The following is a 23,086-nucleotide window of genomic DNA, read 5'->3' on the forward strand; positions in this document are numbered from 1 at the left end:
ATCGTCTAGTAGGAGGGATAAGACAAGAATACAAATAAAGATAATACAAAGTGGAATGAGACAAGCACTTTTAAAAGACAGTATAAGGAAAGTGCCCTTGAAGTAAAAGGAAGGGAGAAATTCCTTCCGGCCAGCAGAATCAGAAAAGGGATTACGTTGGTATTAAAGGATGGGTAGGATTTTGACAGCCAAAGATTAGAGGCAGGAACAGTTAAAGCAGTTACAAAGTGAAGTGGGCTGCCTTGAGGGCATCCCTGAAGATCCTGCAGTAGAGGCTACAAGTGTGCTGGTCAATATTTAACAACTAGCTCAGGGGAGGGGAGAATGTACACACACGCTGCACTTTTCAGCTGAATTTGCATTATGACCATTTTCTCCATCACTTTCTTAAGCCTAGACAACCAGCGAAAAAAACCAAATCAAGCCCTGATTTGGAGGGTTTGCCAATTTCTGAGGCACAAATGCTCACACTGAAAATTTACCAGTTGGCTCCAAGCTGACTCCAGCATATCCTTGAGAAGATACAAGGCCACTTATCTGGGGCAGAGGATTCCAGGTCAGGTGTGAGTCAGACTGGACAGCCTGTGGCTCCGCTTAACTCTGCGCATTTAGGATTGTAGGTGGAAGGTGAGCTTATGAGCAAAGGCACAACGCTGCCTTTGGAAAGGTGTCACGTGGTCAGGGGGGAGTCCATGGTCCAATATTGCACAAGGTTCCCAAAGGAAGGAGAAGAAAAGGCTGGAAAGGCAGGTGGAGGCCAGAATGTGGAGTGTCTAGAATGACAGCTGGAATTTGGATTTTCTTTTATAGGACAGGTAATCTTAAAGTTGAAAGAGATTTAGGAAGTAGGAGTCAACGAAGGAAAATAATCAGAGTTGTGGGTAGGAATGCGTAGGCAGATGAACAAAGAAAACATCAGTCACGAGTCAGAATTCCAGAACGTCAGAGCCAGAGACTGAAGATACTGTTTAGGTGGAAATATTGAAGAAAAAGGAAGTATGATGAAAGCTATGTTATATAGATTCACTCGCACTAATGAATGTGAGTGGACACAAAAGCCAGTGTTTTGGGGGAAAATTCTTGTGAACAGGGGACCAGAGGGGACCGTCATGGCCACCATGGGATTCAACCATGCCAAAACAAAGATCTCTGCTGTAAAATGCTCCCCCAATGGATATCCTGGCCTTGCTGAGGACCTTCATTGAGGAGATGCTGCTACCTTCCTGGGTCACCCATTCCCCTTGGGCCAGCTCTCATTAGGAGGATGTTTTTCCCAGTATTGCCCAAGTGGGCCTTTCTTTCTTCCCCATACGCTCACGGTCCCCCGTCCGCTTCCACATACCAACCCAAGCGCTGAAGACATTTCTTCTGCTCCCCACCCTCACCACCACACCATTTCTTTTCCAAGCTTACTGTTGTCATTGTCTTCATCCTCATCCTCATCCCCAGGTCCTTCCACCTGTCGTCATGTGAAGTTGCAGCCCTCCTTTGGATGCTGTCCAGCTCACCGATGTCTTTTAAGCCACAGGGCAGAGAACTGAACACAGTATTCTAGGTATTGTGCTCCATTAGACCGGGGCTGAATACCCTGGCACCACATCTTCTTTTTCCTGATCCAGCCCAAGGGGGCATTAGGGTTTTGGCTGTTATATCACACTGATGACTCATTGAGCCTGAAGGCCACTAAAATCCTCAGACTTTCTTCAGACAACCTGCTGTCTACTTCTACCTCGCCCATCATGAATCTGTGAAGCTGAATTGTGGACCCTTAAGTGAAACGTTGTGCATTTATTTGTACTGAATGTTATCTTATTTGATTCTGTCTGATGCTTTGGCTGTCAAGTTTTTTTTTTCTTTTTTGATGAGCAATTGGGGTTAAGAGACTTGCCCAGGGTCACCAAGCTGGTAAGTGTCAAGTGTCTGAGGCCAGATTTGAACTCAGGTCCTCCTGAATCCAAGGCCAGAGCTCTATCCACTGAGCCACCTAGCTGCCCTCTAGCTCTTTTTTGATCCTGACTCTCTCATCCCCTTGAGTGAGTGATCCCTCCCAGGCGGGGTTTTCTGTAGATATCATGAGGTTGTCTTGCCTACATCCAAGTCACTGATATGTCAAACAGCCCACAGTCAGGTACGAATCCCTGGGGCACACCACTGGAGACCTGAGAAGTGATGTATCAATGGCCACTCTCTGGGTCCAGGCAATCCACCTACTCTGAATCCAATTCACTGGATTTTGGTCTATTTTACATCGCTCCAACTTTTCATAAGAACGTTTTATTAAACATTAAATATTAAATTTAATTTAATTAAAATAAATTAAAATTAAACATTAAATAAAACAGGCTGTTTTAATTAAATGCTTTGGTAAAATCTAGGTAAGATGCACCTGCAGCATTCCCTTGACCTAGCAGCTTAGCAAACCAGTCCAGAACAGGAAATGAGGTGAATTTGACCTGTTCTTGCTATTGACCCGGCTCTTTAAAACCAGCCTGTCCTTTTGAGATGTTCACTACACATCTTTTTCAGAGATCCAGTCTAGAACTTTGGCCAGGATTTGAAGTCAAGCTTGCCGGAGCACAGTTTACAGACTCTAGTCTCCACTCTTTTTTTTTTTTTTTTTTTTTTTCAGAAAATTGGCACACCTCTTCTTTTCTGGTCCCGTGCACCCACTTCCACGTACGAGTCTCTCACATCGCACGGATAGCAGCTCAGTAGTCATGGCCTTGAGTTTCCGAGGATGTTGTTCATTTGGGCCGAGCACTCCGACTTCCTCGAGGGCAGCCAGGGGCTCTCTTCCTATCCCCTCATTTATCTCGTGGATCAACCAGTAGTCATTTTGTTTGGTCACTTCCAGGGCAAAGGTCATTGTCCTTGGCCGCGAAAACAGAAACAAGGAAAGCCAGAGCAGTTCTGCCTTCTCTCCACTGTCCATTGTCACAGGCCCATCTACGGTAAGTGAAAGTCTTCTCCCTCCCTTGACCTTCTTCTTTCCTGCAAAAGAGCTAACAAAAAAAAAAAAAAAAGACTTCCCCGCTAACCCTTCTTGTTTACCTTAGTCTCCTTCACCTGCCTTGGATCACTGTCAGCTTTAACATTATTGATACTATTTTTACAGGACCACATCACACACTCATAGTTATCCTCTTGCTTCTCCTTGCTTTTATGTTTATATATATATATATGTATATATATATACACATATACATATATATTATATATACATATATATACACACATATATATATATTTCTCCTGCTGGATTTTTAAAAAATCTTATTAAAAACTTACTAAATAAACTTATTTTTAAAATAAGTTTTTACTGACATCTTTTGTTTCTTATATCATCATAGCTTTCCTCAATTTCCCTCCCTCTTTTACTCCCAGAGAACCATCCCATATAGCAAATAGTATTTTTTAAGACAAGAAAAAAGAAAAACGTAAGAAAATATCAACACAACCTATAAATACATTGGAAGAGTCCAAAAACATATGCAACATTCGCTTTGTGTGTGTGTGTGTGTTTGTTCTTTTCATTTACATCACTGTGGTCATTGGACATACTGGTTTTCTGGTTCGTTGACTTCACTCTGCATCAGTTCGTATAGATCTTTTCATGCTTCTCTGTATTCATTATGTAAGTCATTTGTTAGAGCACAGTAATATTCCACTACATTGATGTACTACAATTGATTTAGTTGTTCCCCAATTGATAGGCATCTTCTTTGTTTCCAATTCTTGGATACCACAAAAGGGCTGCTAATAAACATTTTGGTGTATATGGGGACTTTCTTCTTATCAATAGCTTCCTTGGGATATAAGCCCAGTAATAGGATCTCTGGGTCAAAAGACATGGACATTTTAGTTACTTTTTTTTTGCATAATTGCTTTCCAAAATGATACCATTTCACAGCTCTACCAACAATGCATCAGTGTGCCTATCTTTCTACAATCCCTTCTACATAGACTGCCACCATTTTTTTGTCACCTTTGCCAATTTGCTGGCTGTGAGGTGAGACCTCAGGGTCATCCTGATTTGCATTTCTCTAGCTTTTAAATTAGTTGGGAAATTGCCTCTGTATCCATATTAGTTTCCAGACAACACTTGTTTTTTCTCTTCCTTGGAATTGTTTCCCTTCATTTTTTTTGGAATTTCATTCTTGAGACTTTCCTATCTCTCCAGGGTTGATGTCCTTGGCAGAACTGTAGCCCATCAGATCCTGTCTATCCTTCTCTCTGTATTTAGCTTCCTTCTCCTCAATCACAAATTCTAGGAGGATGTGGTCCCTCTCTCCCCCCATAAAACTAAGTGTTGGCTATTTGTTTCCTCTCTATATCACCCTGGGTAAGACAGTTGTCCCTTTTCTTAGCTTCTTTTTTCTCATCTGTTAAATAAGGCTGGTCCAGACAAGAGGCTCTCAAACCAGACAATACTTCTATGCTTGAAACCTCCTTTGGTCCGAGGATGGGGTGAAGGGCTCAGGGTCAGAGAAAATTTGGAGAAGAAACAAAATGTCACAGTTCACATGTACTTGGTACATAGTTTCCTTTTCAAATTTTTAAAGGAAAAATATCCCCAGCAAGAAAATGTTCTCTCATAATTCCTACTCCTCATGTTCAGAACACCAGAGTTCCAGGGGATATCTGCCTTGCTTCATTTAATTAAAAACACAAAAATCAACCCCAGTTTTCTAGATGCCCTTGTTTTTTTTGTTTTTGTTTTGCTTTTTGGTGAGGTGATTGGGGTTAAGTGACTTGCCCAGGGTCATACGGCTAGTAAGTATCAAGTGTCTGAAGTTGGATTTGAACTCAGGTCCTCCTGACTCCAAGGCTGGAGCTCTATCTACTGTGCCACCTAGCTGCCCCTGATGCCCTTGTTTTTTACAGAATGGTTTTCTGGATGTTGTCCCCAAGCCACAGAACTGAACTTTCCATTGTGACAAAGAGGAGCGAGTAAGCCCGACAAATGGAGATGCAGTCACTCCACCTGAGAGCAAATGTCATGTTCTGCACCTGCAGGCCTCCACCTTTCTGAGAGGAGAGAGGATTGTTTAACTGATCTCCTCCCTGAGAGCAGAGTGGTCATCACCCTTGTCTGGCATCCAGGTTGTTTTTTCCAGTGGCCTCAGAGGTTCTGAAGCTCTTCTGTGTTACAGACCCAGCCAGCAGGTGGGCTGGTAGAGCCTGGGAACCCCTTCTCAGAATCATGTTTCTAACCGTGTACAATGAAATGCAGATGACTGCAATGGAAACCAATTATGCTGAAGCAGAGTTGAGAATATTTTTATAAAAATGCAAATTCGGGGACCCCAGGTTAAGAACCCCGGGTTAACATTATCATGGCCACTGTGCAGACTGGAAAAGGTCAGCATATGCTGGAAGGATCTCTAAGGATCTTTTCTGTTCCAGGATTGTGGGATTCAGGTCGATTCACCAAGCATTTACTAAGTACTTACTAAGGTCTAAGGCCAGGGATGAGGAACCTACAGCCTCGAGGCCACATGTGGCCCTCTAGGTCCTCAAGTGCAGTCCTTTGGCTGAATCCAAACTTCACAGAACAAATGTCCTTAATAAAAGTATTTGTTCTGTAAAACTTGGACTTAGTCAAAAGGCTGCAGGTTCCTCACCCCTGCTCTGGGCACTAGGAACAGAGACAAAAATGATAAAGGTACTAAAATGTATAAAGGCCTACAAAACACTTGACAGACTATTTCATTTTATCCTTAGAAAAACTCTGAGAGTTAAGGGCTATCATTTTTCCATTTGACAGATAAAGAAACAAGCTATGGGACTTGTCCAGGGCATATACCTGGGAAGTTCCTGAGGCAGGACCCCAACCGAGGTCTTCCTGACTCAAAAGTCCAGCTCTCTAGTCATGATGCCACCTGCTTAACATTGAACGAAAATGAAAGCAGGGCTCACATTCTATTATACCTAGAAGCAGCTACTATTATTTTGTTGTTTGTACCACTGACGTCACCGGTAGAGGGAACTCTTCCTGAGGAAGCACCTTATAGCAATGCCAAGTAACTAGTACTCTTGAAATGCCTGCCTTGGAGAGTCTCCTCAGATGCTGAGAGGGCACATGACTTGCCTAGGGTCACACAGCCTGAGTGTGCCAGAGGCAGGAGGGAGCCTGGGCTGGCTACCACAACCATGCTGCCCTTCAACTGCACACAGAGTAACTTGGGCCAAGGTGGGGAGATGAAGGAAGGCTCCCTGGAGGAGGTGGCACTGAGGCTGAGCTCGAGATGCTAAGAAGGTGGGTGGCTTTGGGGAGAGGAGGGTGGTTGGCTTGGACAGGCTGAGTTAGCAGTGTTGGAGCTCAGCGGGCAGACAGATGCTGGTGTAGTGCAGATAGCCGATTAGCCCTGGACGCAGATTTCAGAATCAGCTGTACAGACATGATGAGTGAATTCATGGGAGAGAATGAGGTCATTGTGGGAGAGAGTCCAGAGAAAGCGGCTAGGGTGGAGCCTCAGGGGTCAAGAGAACTAGGGGGATAAGAGGAGGAGGAGGATGAAGCAATGGATAAATCCTTGTTGAACTGAATTGAACTGAAGGAGCTCAAGTGGGCTTGTTCAGCCCTGGAAGAGGAGACCCACCAGAGAGACTAGAAGAGAGAGGCCTGCTGAGGATAGAGTGGCCACGGCGAGAGCCAAAACCTACAACAGGCACTCAAACATCAGAAGGTCAGTGCTCTAAGAACATTCTGGGCTGGAGCCCGACCCGGGGTACTTGCCACCCCACAGATGGCCCCTTTCCCTTGCCGTCCTGGCACAGTCAAGCTGAATCACACTTCAAAGAACTTACCACTAAGGATCTCATTGTTGTTCCCCCAGAAATCGGCTAGTTTGCATGGTCTATGGTAGAATTCATCTCTATTTGCTGCGAGGATGAGTCTGGAAAAAAACACACACAGAAAGAGAAATGGAAAGAAACTCTGATTAGATCATTTAAATACAGACCTTTGCTCTTCTTAAGTTGGCAATTGTATTGGGAAGTGGCTGGTTCTTGGAATATGTGCCTTTATAGGATCAAAAGAGGTCATCTAGTTCAACTCTCTCATTCATGGGGGGAAAGATAAAGGAAGGGGCATTTGTTAAGCTCTGTGCCAGGCACTGGGCTAAGCATCTTACAAACCTTATTTCAATTGATCTCTACAACACCCCTGGGAGGCAGGTGCTACTATGATCCCCATTTTACAGCTGAGGAAGTTGAGGCAGACAGAGGTGAAGTGACTTGCCCAAGGGTCACACAGCTGGCATGTATGTGTGAGGCTGCATTTGAATTCAGGTCTTCCTGACTCCAGGTCCAGCACTCTTCACTGTGGCACCACCTAGTGGCCACAGCTGGGAAGTGCCAGAAATGACCATCAACCTGACTCCAGGCCTAGCACTGTACTCATCATGCCACATGAACCCCTTACTAAGCTAATACAGTGTTAAATATATGCACATACACATATCTTTCCGCCACTGCTTTCTTATATGCTGTGGCCATTCATCTAGAGCAGTCAGGAAAGCCCCTCCCACCCCATGCATGGAAGACTAGTGGGGCACCAATGGAAGATGGAGATACTGAGGTGCCTGTGGACCCATGGAGAAAATGGCCACCCAGAGAAATGTAAGCAGAGCAACAGAGCATGGCAAGAAGGGAAGGACCAACATGGCAAGGAAGTATCAACATGGCAGGGAGGGAAGTATCAACATGGCAGGGAAGGAAGGATCAACATGGCGGGGAAGGGTCAATATGGTGGGAAGGGAAGGGTCAATATGGTTTGGCAGTGGTGGGAAGGATGGACTGCCAGGTGAGAAATGAGGAGGACCCAACAATGGTGGCTATGGTACCAGTGGGGAGAAGGGGAGTTTTAAATTCAGTGCAGTCAGAATTTTCTTTTTCAAATGCCTCAAGTGCTCCGATTCAGTAATTCCTCCAACAACTAATGCATGTTGCTTTATGTGTAATTTAATGAAATGAGGAAAAATCATCACGACTTGAAATAATCTGATTTACGGCAGAAGGGGAGCCATAACGTTTGGATTCACTGTTGGCCACCGAGCAGGAAGAGCTGATGGTATAGTGGATCTTGGTCTCTGTCTCTTTCCGCATTTGGAGAATCAGTCAAGACTATCAGAACCTACGCCTACAGTGCGGTAAGGAGGTCACTACCCTTCTCCCAACACCCACAGAAATGGTGACTGCTCCCCCTTGGGGCCCCTGGCTGCCTTTTCTACTTTCAGTTGGATCCTTTCCTGAAATTCAGTGTCCAGCCTTGGAGAAAACCTCTTGAGTTTGAGGTGTGTGGGTCCTCTGGTGGAGCTCCCTGACTGGTGGCAGTATCAGAGATGACCACTGACCAGATGATGACTGAATGCCCTGGTTGCCAGGAGACACAAACCTACAGGGAGTTTGATCAGTGCAGAGCCGAGGTGACATATAAAGTCTCTATTCAGCACTCTGGATAAATGCTTTACGGTTTGATAGTTTTAGTCTCAACCTCCTGCAAGAATCTAACAGTAGTAATGTTAGAGGAGATGAGCAAGATTTTTGGTTGCTGCAATTAATTTTAATTATTTAAAAAACTAATCCACTATAAACTCATCCCCTGGAAACACGAGGAACTTGACCTTGGGGTAATGTGGTGGGGCTGACTCAGCATGGCCTCGGCATTACCATAAAACCCAGCCCTGAGCATAAAAGCGACTCCTGCCAAGGTCTGCAGGAATGAGAGAGCATCACCTGGGCCAGTAAAGTCAGACAGACGGCTAACAGATGGATGCATGGATGGATGGGACATATTAAGACCTACTACGTGCCAGACATCGTGCTGGCGGCTGAGACAGAAATAAAAGCAAGACGGGCTCTTCCCTCTAGGAACTTGCGACTGAATGTGAAGGGAAGACACATGTGAGAACCTTGGTACTTAGCATTTATTTTATGAGTGAGCTGTTCCATATCTGATTTATGTTGCATGTGAATGAATATGGAGTACCTTTCTACCCCTCCCTCTTTGAAGAGACCCTAGACAAGAGGGAAACCTAAGCTTTAAATAATTCCCCCCAGGGGCTGAACGGAGCAGAGATGAAGGAGCCAAAGCTGTAAAACAAGGAGTTTGTCTCTGAGATAGATGATCAGGCTCCATCTCCCCCCCCCCAACTAAACCCAGGCAGACAGTTTATCTCAATCCTCAGATGAGAGGGACCATTTGGGGAGGGGGAGAAGGGAAAGGGACGTGCTGGGTGATGATAAGAGGGGGAAAGGCAGTAAAGAAAAAAAGGTGGGAATTGATGAAATGAAGTCATGTCATAATAAATTCAGTGTCTGCGCAGCGGGGTGGGCATTGCTGAATAATTCAGGAACATTAATTGCTGAGTTATTTTTGAGATAGCTGCAAAAGAATCCAAAAACAGAAGTCATGGTCTGGCTGAATGGTTTCTAGTTAACCATTGGTTTTGTTAAAGTAGCAATTCAGAGGTAAATGAATTAAACACAATACAAGTCACTCCTCTCCAAATACCTACACTTGTTCAGCTCCCATTTCAGCAAAAGTATCTTTGCAAACCACAAAGTGCAATAATGACCGGGAAAATGCCCAAGAAAGATTTGTGGACACTCTGTGCACACCCAGGAATTAAGTGATGAGATGAGGAGATGAGCAAGATTTTTGGTTGCTGCAATTAATTTTAATTATTTAAAAAACTAATCCACTATAAACTCATCCCCTGGAAACACGAGGAACTTGACCTTGGGGTAATGTGGTGGGGCTGACTCAGCATGGCCTCGGCATTACCATAAAACCCAGCCCTGAGCATAAAAGCGACTCCTGCCAAGGTCTGCAGGAATGAGAGAGCATCACCTGGGCCAGTAAAGTCAGACAGACGGCTAACAGATGGATGCATGGATGGATGGGACATATTAAGACCTACTATGTGCCAGACATCGTGCTGGCGGCTGAGACAGAAATAAAAGCAAGACGGGCTCTTCCCTCTAGGAACTTGCAACTGAATGTGAAGGGAAGACACACACAAAGGAGAGCTAGGAGGGGGTAGAGGGGGGATGGGCTGGGATCCCACACACTGCTCTGCAACTGGCAGAGATGTCCAGGAAGGGCTATGGAGGCCTGGGACAGACAAGGCCAAAGCTGGACTTTAAAAGCCCAGTGTACTTCCAGGGGCACAGTCCAATTTTCAGGGGGGGAGGGAATGGAGATGATGACTAGAGCAGAGATTGAAACAGGGAGAGATCAAGGGAGTGGCAGCTGTCCTTGGTGAGTTCACATCCATAGATCTAAAGTTGGAAGGGGTTGTAGAGGTCACCTAGCCTGACCCTCTCATGTTACTTTTTACATTTGGGGTACTAAGTAGTGCACTGAGTGCAGTGCTGGACCAGGAGTCAGGAGAAATTGACCTTGGGCATCTCACTTGACCTCTGTTTGACTCAGTTTACTCATCTATAAAATGGAGATATTAACAGCACTTGCCTCCCAGGGTTGTTGTTCAAGATGATAATTGTAAAACACTTACTACAGTGCCTTGCACATAGTAAGCACTTTACCAATGTTAACCATGATGACGATGATGATGTCACTTAACCTGGTTACGTCAGTTTCCTCATCTATAAAATGGGGATAATAATGGCACCTTCCAGGGTGGTTGTGAAGATAGTGAGATAATATTGGTAAAGTGCTTTGTGAATCTTACAGAGTTATATAGAAGATGGTGGATTAGAGGAAGCCACACAGCTGAACTCTCTCCAAATTTCCCTCCAAAGAACTTTAGAATAACACCTCAAATCCAATTTTAGAGTGGCAGAGCCAACAAAAGGTAAGGGTGAGACATTTTTCTGGCCTGAGAAAACTTAGGAGGTCAGCTGGAGAAATCTACAATACCTGGGTGGGTGCTGGCCTGGAGCACGTGGGGAGAGGACAGCAGCTGTGACTGTCACAGTGGAAGCAGTAGCAGCAGCAGCTTCCAAAGCTCTCAGCTCAGAGACAGGGAAGGGTTTAGACAACTGGTCAGAAAGGATTACAGGAGATCCTTTGCTGGCACTGACTGGCAACTCTATTGCCCATATGCAGTTCTGGGTCACAGGTGGAGGGGTCCAGGGTAGAGAGGAATTCTTGTGGTCAGTCACAAGGGAGCAGGGGTCTTCCTAGGTAAAGACCAGAGTATAGATCAGGAGAGCAGTGACCATGCTTCTCCCAGGATCATGCCACTTTAGAAGCATCAAAAACTTACTGATCCCCAGAACTAGCTCTGAAAACAGCAGCATGAAAAAGCCTGAAGCTTGGGACAGTTTCTCCCCAAAGCCCAACTTTAACATAAAGTTCAAAATCAAGAAATAAACCGGAAAATGAGCAAACAACAAAAAAAAGGACTTGGCCATAAAAAGCTGCTACGGGCAGGGAAGACTAAAACATAAACTCAGAAGACAACAATGGGAAAACAACTACAAGCAAAGCCTCAAAGAAAAATGCTAATTAGACCCAAGCCCAACAAGAATTCCTGGAAGAGTTAAAGAAAGAGATGCGTGGTAGAGGAAAAACTGGGAAAAGAAATAAGAGTGATGCAAGAAAATTTTGAAAAGGGAATTAACAGCTTGGTTAAAAAAAAAACACACAAAAATATGAAAAAAAAAACCAACCCTAAATCACTACTGATCAGAGAAATGCAAATTAAAACAACTCTGAGATACCACCTCATACTTATCAGAAATGACAAAGGCTAGAAGGGATGAGTGAAAATTGGGACACTAATGAATTGTTGGTGGAGTAGTGAAATGGTCCAACCATTCTGGAGAACAACCTGAAACTATACTCAAAGGGCTATAACATTGTGCATACTCTTTGGCCCAGCAACACCATTACTAGGTCTGTGCCCCAAGGAGATCAAAGAACAAGGAAAAGGACCTATGTGTACAAAAATATTTATATCAGTCCTTTTATGGTAGCAAAGAATTGGAAATCAAGGGGATGCTAGTCAAATGAGGAATGGCTGAACATGTTGTGGTATAGGATGGTGATGGAATACTATGACGCAAATGACTGGAGGGGAGGGGGTTGGTTTCAGAGAAACATGTGAAGACCTATATGAACTGATGCAAAGTGAAGTGAGATGAATGGACAGATCATGCACAGCAACAGCGATGTTGTAATGATGATCAACTGGGAAAGACTTGGCTACTTAGATCAAGACAGTGATCCCAGATAATTCCAAAGGACCTATGATGAAAAAAATGCTATCCACCTCTGGAGAGAGAGCTGATGAACTCTGGGTGCAAAGTGAAGTATAATTTTCTCACTTTACTTTTCTTGCTTTAAAAAAAAATTATGGCTAACGGAGAAATACGCTTTGCATGATTTCACATGTACAATTGATATCATACTGCTGGCCTTCTCAACGAGTGGGGATGGGAGAGAACATGGAACTCAAAAATTTAAAAGAAAAGAATGCTAAAATAAACAATAAATTAGAAAAATAAATAAAGAATGATGCTGCTAGGGAGCCACACACACACCATAGGAGTTCTATAAATGCTAGCTATTATACAAAAAGAAACTGAGGCCCAGGGAAGCAAGCGTTTTGCCCAAGGTCACCAAGGTAACATAAGCGGGATTTCAACCCGGGTTTGCTGACTCCAGAGCCAGTGCTCTTGCCACCACACTCAGGACACAACCATTTCCCTAGCCACCTTCTTGCATTCCATTTCCCCATGATCCCTGTAACCCTTGTCAGTGCTACTGAGGCCGGGGTGATCCCTTTGGCATGTCTTCTGTAAAGCCACGACCGCTGCAGTGTGCGGCCTGATCCCTTCATGGGAACAGGCCACAAGCCCTTCTTGGCTTTTCCTCACGTGTGACTTTGGTCCGTGGACTTCTCTAACATGTCAATGGAGGATCTGCCCCAGGTGCTAGAGGCCTTGCTCCAGGGAGGCCACCATGGCAGCCGCTGGGCTCTTATTCAGCACCCATGCCCTTGGTGATGCCTTTGACACCACTTTGTGTAAGCAAGGCATCATGGGCAATTGTTTACAGCTTTCATACACCCCCTGGTTTTGACCCAGGTTCCTGCATCACCACCAGCTCAGATCCTTCTGGAGTCCTGCTCTTTCATGATTTGTTTTTTTATTTTTTTATTTTTAGGCAGTTGGGGTTAAGTGACTTGCCCAGGGTCACACAACTAATAAATGTCAAATGTCTGAGGCTGGATTTGAACTCAGTTCCTCCTGACTCCAAGGCCAGTGCTCTATCCACTGCGCCACCGAGCTGCCCCTCTTTCATGATTTGTAACTGTGACTCATGGGAGTTCTTTTTGTGACTGTTGGTAGTATAACCACAATTACCACCAGATTATTTTTCCATATAACTGAAAGTCACTGTGTATTACCAGGCATGGATCAAGCACAGATGGGAAGAGAATAACTTAAAGTTTTAAGCACTAATTTCTCAGAAGCTTCAAACTTTCTTCAGACAGACAGACACAAAAGAGTCATCTGGAAATTGTTGAGTTATGAGTAGACATGGCACTGAGAGGAGCGAGGGCATTAAAATTAACAACATCTCAATCTCCCTTCCAAAGAGCAGAAATTACTTGTTTAAATCAACACTTATAAATATGGGAAATAATGCCATCTCTCTGGCTATTAGAACAACAATGCTCTTCATCTAAATCCATTTGATCGGTGGTGGTAATATTGACTGAAGAGATTAGCTTAACTAACATAAATAAAAACAATTACTCTCTTTTCATTACAAGTGTTGAGATGGATCAGCAGTTAAGCAACACATTTTCTTGTTAAGGATGCTGCCAAACAGAAATGGGTCACAGGATGCCAAGGTGCTCTAAGAGCTGGAAAAGAAGAAATCGCTTCAAAGTGAAGGTGAGTTGAAGCACACTGTTTTCATTTTCTTTATTTCTTTTTTTGTGATTCTTTTCTTTTGGCCTGTTTCTTCTTTCACAATGTAACTAATGTAGGCATATGTTTTACATGATTGCACATACATAACCTATAACAAATTGTTTACCATCTGAGGGAGGGAGATAAAATTTGCAACTCAAAATTTTTAAAAAATGAATGTTAAAAATTCTCTTTACATGTAATTAAAAAACACGAAAAACTGAAAAAAATTTTTAAAAAATTGTAAAAAGTGAAGGTGAGCCCATAAGGATGGCACTCTTTCCCATCCTAGGGGAAGATACAGAGACAAACTAAGAATGCCACTCACCCTCCAGGAATTTACTATACATAGCAGGCAAGACAAATGTGTGAAACAACCCAAGGACACACACATGTTCAAGATGACTTTAGAGATATGTAGGACAAGCTAGAAATAAAATAAAGAAAGAAAGGAGTGACAAGCATGGAGCCAGGCTAGTCAGGGAAAAGAGGCCACAGTACCATCGCCTTCTGCCCTGACCCCACAACATCTGTAGTTTGTTGTTCATTTCACGTTTTAGGAAGGACACTGACAAATATGGTATGTCCAGAGGAGGGTGACCAGGGCTTGAGGGAGGCTGTGGATAGACTGTGCCCTTGGCTGATTCTTTTCTCCTTAATTAGTTTTATTTATTTCATTAAATATTTCCCAATTACATGTAAAATATTTTTAACATTTATTTTTTAAAATTTTGAGTTCCAAATTCTCTCTTTCCCTTCTATCCTCTCCTCCACTCACTGAGAAGGCAAGTAATATAATATCAATTACACATGTCAAGTCATGCAAAACATATTTCCACATTAGCCATGTTGCAAAAGAAAACACACAAAAATCCCCAAGAAAAATAAAAGTTTTTAAAAAGCACTTCACTCTATTCATCAGTTCTCCCTTTGAAGGTAGATGCATTTTTCATTCTGTGTCCTTTGGAACTGTCTTAGATCATTGTCTTGATCAGAATAGATAAGTCTTTCGCAGCTGATGATTTTTACAATGTTGCTGTTACTCTGTACAATGCTCTCCTGGTTCTGCTCACTTCACTTTGCATCGGTTCATGAGTCTTCTTAGGTTTTTCTGAAACCCTCTTGCTCATCACAATCATTTACCACAACTTGTTAAGCCTTTCCCCAATTGATGAACATTCCCTCAATTTCCAATTCTTTGCCACCACAAAATGAGCTGCTGTGAATACTTTTGTACAATTAAGTCCTTTTCCCTTTTTGTGGATGTCTTTGGGATATAGACCTAGCAGTGGTATTGCTGGATCAAAGGGTATGCAGCTTTAAAGCCCTTTGGGCCTAATTCCAAATTGTTCTCTAGAATGGATGGATCAGTTCGTAACTCCACCAAGAGTGCATTACTGTCCCTATTTTTCCACATCTCTTCCTTGGAGGATTCTTAAAGGAACTAAAGATGTTTTGCTTGGATAACAGAAAATGGGGTGAGGGTGGGTTCTAATGTTCTCTTCAGGTGTCTGAAGGGCTAACAGGTAGAAGAAGACATTTGTTCTGTTTGGTTCTACAGGGTAGAATCAATGATTGGAAATTGCTGAAAAGTAGAGTTCACCTCAGTATCAGAAAACTTTCGGGGAAAACTTCCTAAAAGTTAGGGGAATACAAAGTGAAATGGAATACCTCAGAAGGTCATGAGCTCACCTGGCATGGAGGGTGTCCATATTGAGATGGGATGACTTCCTTGTCAAGAATATGGTAGAGGGGATTCCTATTCAGGTAACTATTGAACTACATGGTCTCTGAGGTCCCTTACAGCTCCCAAATTCTATTATTCCAGGTGAATGGTGACCCCCAGAATGTCAGAGCTGGAAGCAACTTTAAAAATCACATTTTTCTACTTCCTCTTTCCAAAGTTATCCAAATAGCTGGTGGTAAAAACTAATCTGAAACCCAGACCGCCCCAGTTTAAAGCCAGTCCTCTTCCAACTATTCAAGACTTGAATTTACAGAAACTTGAGGATGAACGTTTATTACCTTTAATTAAATGAGACCATATTCATAAAGCACTCAGCACAGTGCCTGGCATATAGTAGGTGTTCAATAAATGTTTATTTCCTTCCTTCCATCTTGTTATCTAGAGAGAAGAAAGGAAGATAATTCTAGACTGGAGAACATCACAGCATGAGAAAAGCCATTTAGATAGCAAGGCATGGAATAGGTAGGTCTTGTGAGATGGACAGTAAATGGACTGGGATGGCTGAAGGAGGGGAGATAAGATGGAAAACAATGAGAGATGAGGCTTAGGAGTTGGCTCCCCCAAAGAGTTGTTGTAAGGTTCAAATGAGATAACAGATAACGAGACAAAGATTATTTTGAAAATCATAAAACACACACATGTACACATTGAATCCAAGTTGGAAAGGAATTAGGGTTCAGGATAGATGGTGAGGTTCTCCAGAAATCAAATCCTGGAACATTACAGAGAACCCTAGAAGAAATCCATAACTACTCAAAGGAGTTAGGTTTGACCATCTATACAGGGCAGATCAAATGGATGATGCCCCATTATGGCCTGCAGTTGGACAGACAATTTATAGAGCTTGTCCGACCTGAGGCAGATAATACATATGAACAAAGAGTTAGATCCAGATTTAAACAGGGAGAAGGCTGGATGGCCTTCAGGAAGTTGCAAAGTTCTTTTAAAGACCCTACACATCTCCCAAAAATAAAGGCCCATCTTTTAAATACTAATACTCTATTATTTTTGTTAAATGGCTGTGACATCCATATCACTGAAGAACTGAAAATAAGTATCATACAGATACTTGGTGGGTGTGAGTAGGTAACAATCTCTAACAAATGAGGAAATTCAAAAACAAATAGGAGCAAAGTAAAATACAAAGAGAAGATGGGCTTAATATATGGAGAGGCTGAGGACTGACAGGGGGACGGCCCTCATGTGCCACTGTGAGCTTCACTATGTCAAGAGAAATGGAGGACAAACTCCCATGGGGAACCACATAGGAAGCTGCAGCCTGGAGTCACGCAGGCCAGGCTGGGCTAGGTTGGGCTGGGCATTGCTGGAGAGAACACTCCAGCTGATGGGATCACGGGTCCATCTGAGTATCTGAGGACACATGTAAGAGAGACAGATGCCTGTGATGGCCAAGGGGGCGTGAGGAAAGCTAGACTGGAAGATTTAGACCTCATCCAACAGCCCATCATGAAGCACTGATGATCCTTGATTAGGGGAGTTACTGAGATTAGGAAAGATTGATCTGGCAACTTTTTGTTGGAATAGACAAAGAATAGAAGCACGGGGACTAGTTAGGGGACTGTTGCAATAATCTAGCTAGGACGTGATGAGGGTCCAAAATAGGGGAGGGGAAGTGGGAATTCCAAAAGACCCAAGAGAACTAAGTGACAGATTAGCTATGGGGGAAAAGAAAAAGAAGAACTCATCTTTATATAGGGTTCTAAGGTCTACTAAGCACTCAACCTTAGAGGTGAGTATTATTATGATGATGATGATGATGATGATGATGATGATGATGATTGTTGTTGTTGTCCCGATCTGATAAGTGAAGAGACTGAGGCTGAGAGATTAAGTGACTTGACTACATAGCCAGTGGGTGAGCCCAGGTCCCCGGCCTCCCGGTCTAGTACTCTTTATTATACTCTTGATATTCGAGGTAACATCAGTACTTCTGTAACAAACCAATAGTTGACTTCTATCTGGGAGGATGAGGGTTAATCGGGATTATACTGTGGACTTGTACAATGAAAAACTACCAGTGCAGGAGCCATTATGGGCAGGGGTAACAACTTGGTGATGTGACTGTGACATCTTGGCAATTTGTATAGTTTCCCAGAGGTGGCATTTCAGAAAGACAAACCTGAAGTTATACTCTGCTGCTTTGAGTAAAACACAGTAACTCTAATGCTGCAAGTAAGCAACAAACTCCAAAATGGTGGTGGTCTGTAGTTGAGCATGATGGGCAAGTTAGAAAGGAGGGCTTGTTTGAGGGCTCTGATACCGCCTGCTGAAATCCCCTCAGGTTAGAAGGGCACATTAGGAGTGGCTGGGACATCCACAGCTATGGGGAGGCAGGAGATGAGGAGGAGAAGTCATGGCTGGAAATGAGATTTAGGAAATATCTACAGAGAAGGGAGGGTAGAAGCTATGGAAGTGAATGAAGTTTCTGAGGCAATGAGTGAGTATCTAGACCCATGAGCAAAGGACCAAGGGAAGAGGGGTCTGGGAAAGTTCACTGAGAACAGGAAAAGGAAGAGAAACTTCAAAGCAGGCAAAAGCGATTAAAGAAAACTGAACTGAGGAAGAAGGCAAGTAGATAAGAACAATTGGGACTTGAAAGTCCTTGATATTTTCCTGAAAAAGAAAATAGCAAGTTGTCTTCCTAAGAAGAGGAGAGAATATACATGCCAGAAACAACTCAAGGACATGAGTTTACGTCCCTCGGAAGAATAATCCTATTTCTTTATGCCCCCATCTGTTCTCGCAGAAGAGCAGGGTAATGATGGATTTGGTTGGGTGCTATGGATGCAGGTCCATCCCTGCATTGAAGGACAAGGTGGGCAAGTGGGAGAGAATGCCGAAAGAGGTACCAGACAACGTGGATTTGGAGTTAGGGGGAGCTGGGGGAGGAGAGTGGCGGAAGTGAAGTGTGATAGGTTTGTCTTTCTGAAATGCCACCTCTGGGAAACTATACAAATTGCCAAGATGTCACAGTCACATCACCAAGTTGTTACCCCTGCCCATAATGGCTCCTGCACTGGTAGTTTTTCATTGTACAAGTCCACAGTATAATCCCGATTAACCCTCATCCTCCCAGATAGAAGTCAACTATTGGTTTGTTACAGAAGTACTGATGTTACCTCGAATATCAAGGCACTCGAGGTACTATTGTGAGGGGTGGGGTCATAGGATCAGAGACTCCAGACTTAAGAGCATAGAGATCAGCTGGTACAATTCATTCATCTTACAGATGAAGAAACTGGGCCCAGAGAGGTTCAGGGACTGGCCCACGGGCAAGGCTAGGAGCAGTGCCTAGATTCACAGTCAGGTCCAAGGGTTCCAAATCCAGTGTCTCTTTCTGCAGGACCACATAGCTAATAATTTTCCAGGGTGCTTACTATGTTCCAAGTACTGTACTAAATGCTTAACAATTATTTTCTCATTGATCCTCACAACCCTGGGAGGTAGCTGCTATTATTATCACTCCCATTTTACAGATGAGGAAACTGAGGCAAACAGGGTAAGTGACTTGTCCGGGGTCACACAGCTAGTCAGTGTCTGAGGCTGGATTTCAACTCAGGTCTACCTGACGTGGGGCCCAGCTCTCTATCCACTGTCTGACCCGGCTGCCATGTGACTCAAAGGTGCTAAGCAAGGTGAAAGAATGAAGGAAAATTTACAAGTGAACCCCACCTGAAGGACTCTGAGATATGGCAGCACATCTAATAGAGGCAGTGTTTGGTCTTCATGGAAGCCCTGGCTTCTGCATGGTGGGGGTTGTTATTTGTGTAAGAACATTTGCTCATGGTTTTGTGGGATTTGGGTCTGTTGATAATGAGGCCTGTACGAGAGAAAGCAGGGGGAAAGGAACAAATGACGAGCTTACGCTGAGCACTAGGAGCCCGAGGGGAAAAGTCAGCCTGCCCCTGCCCTCCTGGAGCTCCCGTTCAAAAGGGGGAGACAACCCATGGAGAAGGTTTCCGCTCCCCTGGTCCTTAGGGGGCAGCAGCAAAGCAGACACTCAGGCCTCTTCCTGAATGTCTTTTCCACTGTTTAAATCATCCCAATTTCTGGAGTTGAACCATCTTTCAGGGCCAAGGTCTTTGGTGGCCAGAGCTCTCTGTTCTGGGGCTTCAGTAACTGTGGCTGCAGCCCCTGCAGGACAGATTGTTGGCCAGGATGATGGCTGAGGGCATCGGGCTGGAAGCAACGCCATCCTCAAATGGCTTGGGTTCAGAGTCCTGGCCTTTCTCCATCTGGGTCTGAAGGGAGACGGTGATCAAGGTGGCAGGGGTGGTTTGAACATATGACCTGGTGGAGGCCACCTGCAGCCTCTCCCCCAGACTTCCCTGCTGCTTCAGCTAGGCTGGCTCACCTTCCCTGGGGGTGGCAGTGTAGAGGCTGACCCATTTTCCTCAGGACTGCCTCCAGTGGAGAATGGCTATGAGGGCTGGGCTGGGCTGGAAAGTAATGCCACCCTAGCATTGGTAAATGTTGGTGGGACTGCTGTAAATGTGGACTTTCTAATCAAATGGGTGGCATGTGGGTCCTTTGGAAAACAAGAGCGTGTGGACAGAGGATAGTACAATATTAAGATCTGAAACTTAAAACAAGGGATCAAAACCCATGGCATTCTGGCACCCGAACAGAGCTGACCACTACATCTACTATACAGCCTTTATTCATTTATTCACTTTATTTATTTTTGAAAAAATGCTTCAGAAGCTGCACGAGGCAGTGGGAAGTGTTATGGATTCTGAGCCAGAGGACCTGGGTTTAATCCTGGCTCTGATGTTATGTAATTACTACAGAAGGAGGCAGGACATGAGGTCAGAGTCAGTCAGTGAGTCAACAAGCATTTATCAGCACTTCCAAATACATGACTATGTACACATATACAGTGTCAATGGAAGGCAATCTCCAAAGGAAGGCCCCAGCTGTCTGTGTAACTGTGGACAAACGACTTTCCCTCTCTGGGCCTGTCTCCTTTGGTCTAAAATGAGGGGATTGGGCTGTATGGTTTCAAGAGTTCCTTTCGACTCAACATCCTATGATTTAGCAACGGAAGATGGCAAAGGTTATCTCCATCAGTTATCTCGAAAGGGGAGAGCCTGCAAACTGAGGCTCCATCAGTGAAATGGACTCTCGTCCCAAACAACACTAGAACGACTTCTTGGAGGGACGCTTTAGAAGCTTCCAGAATGAGAGGCAGTAACCAATGCGACAAGAGAAATGATCTTCCAAAGACAAGCTGGTCACACCAGTCTAGCTTTATTTCCTTCTCTGATGTGTGATTAGGCTGGGAGATCAGGTGATGCTGTATAGCTCAGGGGAAGCCAAGAGTGTGTGGAAGCCTATGGCAAAGTCTCCTGAGTTAAGCTTGCTGATTCAGTGGAGAATGGGGGCCAAGACAAGAGTACAGTTAGGTCCATTTGTAAATGGCCCAACAGCTAAATCTTGTCATTAGTATGTAAGTAGCTGGCCAGGACCAAGGCCAGAGGGAAAGTAAGTGCTCTATAATGCTTCCTCCCTCTATCTCTCCACCTAAAGAATAGTTATTCACCAGCTAAGGAGTAGTTACTCATGGCTTATGAGTGAAGTGTCCCAACGATCTGTCCTTGGTGCTGCTCTGTTCAACAGATTTATCAAGAATATTTTATACTAAACGACAGTCAAGATTTAAAAATATCTCATCAAGCTGGAAAACCCTGGACCAAATGAAATGAGATAAAATTAAGTAGAGGTAAAAGTAAAATCCTATACTAGCATCCAAAAAAAAATTACAAGTATAAACTGGGGGAGATGTGGCTATACAACCGTTCATGTGACAAAGATCTGGGGGTTTGGTGGACTGAAAGCTCAGAAGGAATTACATGTCTAAATAGTACTCAAACAGCTGATATCCCAAGGCAGTGTGGTATTGAAGTGGTATTGAACTCCAGGCCCGGCACTCTATCCACTGCAGCGCCACCTAGCTGGCTCTAATCTGAAGAACAACCAAAGGAGCTGGATGTGGGTGCTGAAGAAGAGAAAGCTTAGAAGTTCTGCCCTGATACCTGCCTGCAAGTGCATGAGGGGCTGTCAGGTGGCAAAGGGATCAGGTGTGTTCCGCTTAGTTCCACAGAAACCTGGGAGGAAGGAGGGCAAGTTCCAAAAAGGCAAATTGAGGCTTTCTCTAAGAAAACTTTGTTGAGCAGTTGGAATTACCCAGAAGCAGAATGAGATGCCTGTGTGTTGCAGAAGCTTCTAAAGTTCACCTCCAGGTGGCCCTGCCACCTCTGAGATTCTGTGGCCCTGCAGGATGCCTTCCTGAGGCCCTCTGCATCTCCCACTGGGCAAGGCAGCATTCGAGTCGGTGGGAGGGGCCGTTTCCCCACCTCAGTTCCTCTACTTCTGCCCCACCAACCAACCCATTAAGAGCTGACACACCAGTCTTTTCTGTTCCATGCTGTATTACCTCCATGAATAGGTGAAAGAGAGAGTCAGTTCTGCCCTCCATTACAGGGATGACCTTTGGAAAGCCCCTTCCCTTCTTGGGGCTTTACTTTCTCTGCCTGTAAAATGAAGGCGTTGGACTGAATACAAGGAGAAACTTCTTAACCAACAGAGCTATCCCGAAATGGCCTTGGCTACCTCAGAAGGCACTCAGCGATCAGAGGCTGCTGGGGCTCCAGGTTCATGGGCGGCCATGACCTGGGAGGGCCTTTCCACTTCTTGGGTTCCAGAATCCTATGACTAGATGGTCTCTAGATCCCTTCTGGCTTTCATGGTCAAGGATCAAACATTCCCTTCTGCTTTGAAGTGGAGGACAAGTTACTTTGTGGCTGCAATCAAGAGTTCCAAACCCAGCATGGCTCTTAGATAGTAAGTAAACCACAAGAAATATTATTTTAAATCTATGTACTATTGATTGCAGAAAAAGTTCACTTAGCAAATGCACTTCCAAATAAATGGGAATACAGTGCGGGGGTTGGCACATTCCTCTTAAGGCCTTATCAAATTGACAAATGTGACTTTTGCCAACAGCACAGAGCTGATGCAGCACCAAACCCTGACCAGAATACTGATCAGATCCCAAGACCTGTAAGTGCCCTCTTCCATGATATTGACTCCCTAGGAATTTGTTAAAAACAAGTCATCACTGGACGTGGTTAAAATATTTTTAGCTCAGACTGTTTTTGCCACTTAGATTATCACACGGCCTACAGCAGAGACAGTAGCAGGGAAATGAATGAAAAGCGATTCCTCGGGTCAAGACCACTCTCTGCAGAGGGAGACGAGCCATCGTTTCTATGCTATGATGTGGTGGGGGGAGGTCAGGAAAGCTCCCTGCCCCCAAAGAGTTCCTGTACCAGTTGCTGCTGATGCCTGAGATTTACAGAATCACAGTGGCTCAGTACTCTCCATTGACATGAACTGGGTTCAACCTTGGAGGTTTCTCAC

At 44.2% G+C, this 23,086-nt stretch overlaps 1 protein-coding gene across 4 annotated transcripts in view; it reads right to left on the minus strand.

Annotated features, from left to right (window-relative positions):
• The window catches only part of TANGO2 (transport and golgi organization 2 homolog), a 179,181-nt gene that overhangs the window by 69,770 nt on the left and 86,325 nt on the right, over positions 1 to 23,086 (minus strand). For 3 of the 4 annotated variants that reach the window (XM_027859384.1, XM_027859383.1, XM_027859385.1), the window contains exon 3: positions 6,811 to 6,899. In XM_027859384.1, coding sequence (XP_027715185.1) covers positions 6,811 to 6,899 — 89 coding nt within the window. Of the gene's footprint in view, positions 1 to 6,810; positions 6,900 to 15,921; positions 15,940 to 23,086 lie in introns of those variants that run through there. The other variant, XM_027859387.1, reaches the window with a different exon arrangement.

The sequence above is a fragment of the Vombatus ursinus genome, unplaced genomic scaffold, assembly GCF_900497805.2.
Source record: "Vombatus ursinus unplaced genomic scaffold, bare-nosed wombat genome assembly UNPS02014167.1, whole genome shotgun sequence".
NCBI classification, from domain to species: domain Eukaryota; kingdom Metazoa; phylum Chordata; class Mammalia; order Diprotodontia; family Vombatidae; genus Vombatus; species Vombatus ursinus.